Source organism: Chanodichthys erythropterus, chromosome 10 (assembly GCF_024489055.1).
Source record: "Chanodichthys erythropterus isolate Z2021 chromosome 10, ASM2448905v1, whole genome shotgun sequence".
NCBI classification, from domain to species: domain Eukaryota; kingdom Metazoa; phylum Chordata; class Actinopteri; order Cypriniformes; family Xenocyprididae; genus Chanodichthys; species Chanodichthys erythropterus.
This window is the reverse complement of record NC_090230.1, coordinates 15,458,998-15,464,997: the sequence shown is the minus strand read 5'-3', so window position 1 is coordinate 15,464,997 and position 6,000 is coordinate 15,458,998. Positions and strand designations below refer to the sequence as shown.

General features: G+C 37.1%; 1 protein-coding gene across 1 annotated transcript in view; it reads left to right on the top strand.

Annotated features, from left to right (window-relative positions):
• Window positions 1-1,855: 1,855 nt before the first annotated feature.
• ssbp4 (single stranded DNA binding protein 4) overlaps window positions 1,856-6,000 on the top strand; it is a 67,293-nt gene continuing 63,148 nt past the window's right edge. The window contains exon 1 of the mRNA XM_067398696.1: window positions 1,856-2,006. Coding sequence (XP_067254797.1) covers window positions 1,951-2,006 — 56 coding nt within the window. The 5' untranslated portion in view covers window positions 1,856-1,950. The remainder of the gene's footprint in view (window positions 2,007-6,000) is intronic.

Genomic DNA, 6,000 nt, shown 5'->3' with positions numbered 1-6,000 from the left:
GAAACGGAAGTTGTGACTTTTTTCTTCCCTATTGTGATGTATATCTGAATGAAACAGCTTCTTAAACAAGAACAACATTAAAGGAAAAGTTCACCCAAAAATGAAAATTATTTCATAATTTACTCACCCTCATATGACTTTCTTTTTTCACCCAAACACAATCAAAGTTATAATAAAAAATATTCTGGCTCTTCTCATCTTTGTACTGGCATTGAATAGCAGGTGGGTTAATAAACCTACAATGGTTTTTTTGTAAGGAAAAAATATCCATATTTAAAACTTTATAAATAATAATCACTGGCTTCTGGCAACAGCTGTATGAGGAATGGTGACCTCTAACCTGATGTATGATGTATGTGTAATCTTAGCAGGTAGAGGATAGAACAAAACAAAACGCTGGTCATGAATTAGAAGTCTAAAATGAGAAGTTTTAAAGAAAAATGTTGGAGGATTTTGATATAAGAGTAGAAGAACTACGTCTTATGTCATACATCAGGTCAGAAGTCAGACTTCTGCCAGAACTTGATTCTCTAGTGAATGCGTATACCGCCATTGCCAAGTGATTATAGTTTATAAAGTTTTAAACATGGATATTTTTTTCTACATAAACTCATTGCTTTGCTTCTGAAAGCATATTAACCCACTGGATTCTGGATTACTTTTATGATAGATGGATGCGCTTTTTGGAGCTTCAAAAACTCTATTCAATGTCATTACAAAGCTGGGAAGAGCTAGGATATTATTTAATATTGTGTTCAGCTGAAAAGAATGGACCTAGGATGGCCTGAGGGTGAGTAAATTATGGGATTATTTTCATTTTTGGGTGAAATAATCCTTTAAGGCGAGACTTGATTATGTATATGGATAATTGATTGAATTGTTGTGATCTCATTTCAGAGGCTGCGTACTCTGGAGGTCGCATTTGAAGGCTGCATACATCATCAAGGATGTCTTTAAGAAAAGTAACTGTAATGAAAATGAAATTGACTTATTCCTTGTGAAGTGTAAAATACTGTTTTTTCTTAATTACTTTGCAATCTAATGGTTACTTTTCTTAAATAAGACATCCTTGATGATGTATGCAGCCTTCAAATGTGACCTCCAGAGGACGCAGCCTCCGAAATGAGACACAGCGCTCATGTGAGTAACAGGTTGTCCCGCCTTCACGCCGAAAAACACGTCATCAGAGAAGAGATGTTGAGGCAAGAGGAAGGGGAAGTTATTTTGATTAAAGACAAGTATGTACATGGATAAATAATTTATAATAAATCCTGCATTAGAATTATCAATTTGTATTTCATTGTGACTTTAAATGTTGTGTGTCATTTCCTTTGTAGATCACACCTACAAACACAATCCAAAATCAACCACAAAATGGATATCAGATAGCGAGGAATGTTAGTCATCTTCAATGTTTCAAACAGCATTATATCTCAAATTGTCAAACAAACCTTAAATTAAAATACTGGACATACAAATAATGTAGCAATAAAACGCCTCAGATTCCCAATCTTGGAACACCAGCCTAAATTCTTGCTTTCAAAACCTCAAAGTCATACACGAAGGCCAGAGGCAATGTTAGCGTCTTTTCCATATCAGTCCCTGTGCCAAGTAAACACGGGAAGAGTGTGCGTTCCCCTTTAAGAGGCCCCCACCTCTCCCAGCGCGGCGGGAGGCAGAGCACATTCCTGGAACAGCGCGCGAGAGAGAAAAAAATCACCAGCGACCTGTTTCAAGTCGCCCCAATAGAAACTGTGCCTGATTTGTGGCCAATGTTGGAGATGTAAAAAAAAAAAAAAAAAAAAAAAAAAAAAAGGGAGAGAAGAGGAGGAGGAGGAGGTGGGGGAGAGGGAAAACACTAAAGGGGGTAGCTATGGAGATAGAACGTTTTCCTGGCTGCTTTCTTTGACAGGTGTTGAGTGGGGTAAAAGTCTTAAAACAGAATCCAGCATGTACGCCAAAGGTAAAGGAGCTGTCGTCCCTTCTGATAGTCAAGCGAGAGAAAAGTAAGTGAATTGCGCGCGCTTTAAAGAGTCTCGCTTTGCTTATTGCGGACTCGGAACTTTCTAAAACTGTGTGTACTATTGTTTGAAGGTGTATTTATTGTGAATTTGCGCTCTGGAGTGAACGTCCCTGGATCTTTCTAACTTTATAGCCGGTTGTAGCACTTTAATGTTTTTAAGTTGTCCGTGCATTTCGATTTTATTTAAGTTTTGGTGCGCACGTGAACACTTGAACTGTCCAACGCATCCAATCTGAGTGATGTTGCATGCTTGCATCTCTCATTTTGAGGCTTGTACATCTTTTGCATCAACATTAGTTGCTGTGCATCTGTTGTTTATGGTGGATAAATAAATCCGAGTCTTTTTCTCGTGGTTTTCGGGCATGTATTAAAGTTTTGGAGATGTTTAGTACTCGATCGTGTTTGGTGTGAACTCAAAGGTATTTTTTTTAATCTCATCACGTTTGTCTTTGCGTTTTAAAGCTGACTGATAAATAACTTATTTGAGCAATTCTAACATTTGTTTTTCTATAAGAAGCACTGGTGCGTGCATATCTCCTGATTTTATTTTATTTATTTTTTATTTTTTTTATATATATATTTAGTGTTTCGTTGAAGCTTAAAGCACCGACTGTTTATGAAAACTCGTGTTGGTTCAAGTTTTGGTGACTTTTTCCACACTGCATAGTGCAATATTTTATGGTACTACATCACCATGTGATCTTTCCACTGTTGTGTACAATCTGTTACCATAGAAGCAATCTTACAAAAACCTTAAATGCAATAAAGTCTTGTAAAAGTGACTTATAATATTCATAAATCTGTCATATGAGGGTCATAGGCTACTGTTTCAGACTTGGAGACTGCTATAGGACATTTAGTAAGTGAGATGATTTTCAGCTGTTGTGGACATAAAACACACTTAGAAGAAGGGAAGATTTTCAATAAATATTGATAATCATAGTTAAACTGCATGAACAGACTGTGAATATGATGTACAGGAGATCAGCATCCTTTTGTTAAGGTGAGAGAAGTTGCTAACAAGACCATCTTTGTATGCAAATTCTGGAAGAAAGTATAATTGGTGAGGTTTTTCAAACCTGTTTGGAGTCATTTTATCATTCAGATGTTGTTTATCACTTTGAGAATATTCATTTCGGCGTTATGTTTGCATGAGAAGCTTCCCACAAGTTTGTGTTGTCCCTTACAGAGTCTTTATGGAAACAAGGTGTTATCTTTCTGAGAAACTTTAGCTTATCCTGATTTCTTCTCTTAGAATAATTAATGTGAAGTTGTGTGTACGTCCATCATTCAGGTTTTGTATATGTATGTGCATGGATGTAGACGGTTCCCCAAGTGTTGTGTGCCATGGGCAACGCATTAACACTGCAGGTTACCGTTTCTCGTGTTGCATTCAAAGATGTGGTGTAGTGACCACACAGGCTTTGTTTTGTCAAATTTGTAGTCAAACAACTGTGCTATTAATCTCAAGGAAATGATTTCATAGTCAGCTTAGGTTTTTAGGAAGGACTAGTTAAGTTTAAACATCATTCATTGGCATCCTTGGCAAGTTTGCTTGGAGAAACCGCATGAAAAAGTGAACTATGAGGGCTCTATGAATCAGTAATGTCAAGTTTATTGCGTCATTCTTGACTTTAATTAGTTTTAAACAGATTTCAAAGTTTAGTGCACGGCTCACGTCCACAGGTTCGGAAGATTCTATCAAATTCCACAAATTAGCTGGATGCCACAAGAAATTGTGCACTGTGTTTTTTGGAGTGGAAATTAATGAAAATGGATTCTGATCTGGGTCTCCATCTCCTATTTTCTCCCAACATCTTGAGCACTTCTCTGGGTTCCCTGAGTTTATTGGTGTGTCTAAGAGGCAGCGAGTAGGTCTGAATGCATGGTTTTGATTTCATCCAGATGGTTCAGCCTCCTTCATAGAGGTGTTTTCAGCTACATATAAAGGGAATCAAGCATGCACACAGAAACAGGACGTTGTTCTTATGAAGAGCGTCTGATTTGCTCTGTTTTGGATAAACGTTGCTCTCAGACATAGATGAGAATCAATTAATTTTCCATCTTGGATAGCTGGATGTATGGCTTTTCAAGTTTACTTTGAAGAGAGATGTTCTCTGTAATTATTTCGGGGCATATTTAATGATCGCTCTCAGTTGTAACGCGGAAATGTCTGTTTTGTGCATGCGTGTTTGGAAATCTTTTCTAAAAGAGCGCTCATCCGCTTTCATCAGAATAGCTGAGATGGATCGCCTCATGAAAGTTTATCAACATTTTTAATTTGGCACTATTGCTTTAATGAATTTTTCTATCAATCCTTGGTTATTATGAATGAAAGATCAGCTAAGTTGTGTCACAAAGTACAAGGATGTGGAACCAGGCCACACCAACAATATTATGACTTCAAATTTCATGATGTCAATGGAACAATCAGGCCACTTGTGATTGGATTGCAAACCATTTAAGTGCTAAAATCAAGTTTGCCTTTAATTTGCATCTAATGTAGTGTGTTGAATCAAAACGGTAGGCTATTATTTATTGGACTCTGCAGAAAATGTTCATCAGCGACTTGTTTTTGCCCCCACTTTTTTGACTGTACTAACATGTAATATCGTTGATTTAAAAAACAAGATTAAAATGTAGTTCAATTAAAAAATTTATAAAAATCTCTACTTTTGTCAGGAAAAAAAGTGGTCAAAATGTTGCGGTACAAGCCTCTACTACGCGGGTTCATGTTTGCGGTTGCCAGATGTCACTAGCTTGAATCCCCCAATCAGAGCTTTTCAGTTAAAGGCTGGCCCACATTAAAAGATTTTCAAAATATGAAAGACCACAAACATGATGATTAAGAAATCAGATTTATTCCCTATAGTGTATGGAGTCCTGACTGATTACGGGAAATCTTGCAAAATCACTCGCGATCAAACGCGAAAATCAAACGCAAAATCACTCGCGATCAAACATAGTGGACATTGGGCAAGACAAAATGCCGATAATAGTGTTTGGACTGCTTTTTACAGAAAATTTGTTTCAGGTTCAGATTAGGTCGTGTTTTCATCAGTCAGCTCACTTTCTGATTGGATATTGTTTCGTTCCACGTGACAATCTACAGAGTGCATGCACATTTGTCCTCAGGGTTCCCCCCAACCAGTAAGATTTCTGATCATAAATATTCAACATGTTAGATATGATTTTAAGATCGGTGCAGACCCAACATTCTTCCAGGCAGATTCAATCACTCTTAAAGGGTTAGTTCACCCAAAAATAAAATTTGTCATTAATTACTCACCCTCATGTCGTCCCAAACCCGTAAGACCTTCGTTCAACGTTGGAACACAAATGAAGATGTTTTTGATGAAATCTGAGGGTTTCTGGACCATACATAGGCAGCAAGGTTATTGCACCTTTTGAGGTCATTAAATACATTATTAAAATAGTCCATGTGACTACAGTGGTTCAACCTTAATGTTATGAAGTGATGAGAATACTTTTTGTGCGCTAAAACAAAACTTCAAATTCAAAAATTTCTTCTCTTCTATGTCAGTCTACTACGCAGTTGATGTAATGAATGCAGTGCAACGCTTACGTGTTTACATCCGAATGCTGGCTCAGTATTGGCCGACGCTGTACACCTGAGTATCACAACGCATGTGTGTGCTGATGCAGGAGCCGGCTAATAACGTAGAACACGGAAGCGCTGCACTGCGTTCACTACATCAACTACGTTAAGAGACTGACATAGAAGAGAAGAAATTGTTGAAAAAAGTCATCATTTTTTGTTTTTGTGCAGAAAGTGAAAGTGCAATAACGCTAATTCTGATGAAACATGAATATTTTTTTACATGACACAAATCGTTGCTATTATAATTTTGAGCAAAATAACCATGATTATCAATACATTATGCAGCATGATGAAAATATGAGGTTTTCATTGACTAAAACTAGACTAAAATGCCCAAGACATTTAGTCGACTAAA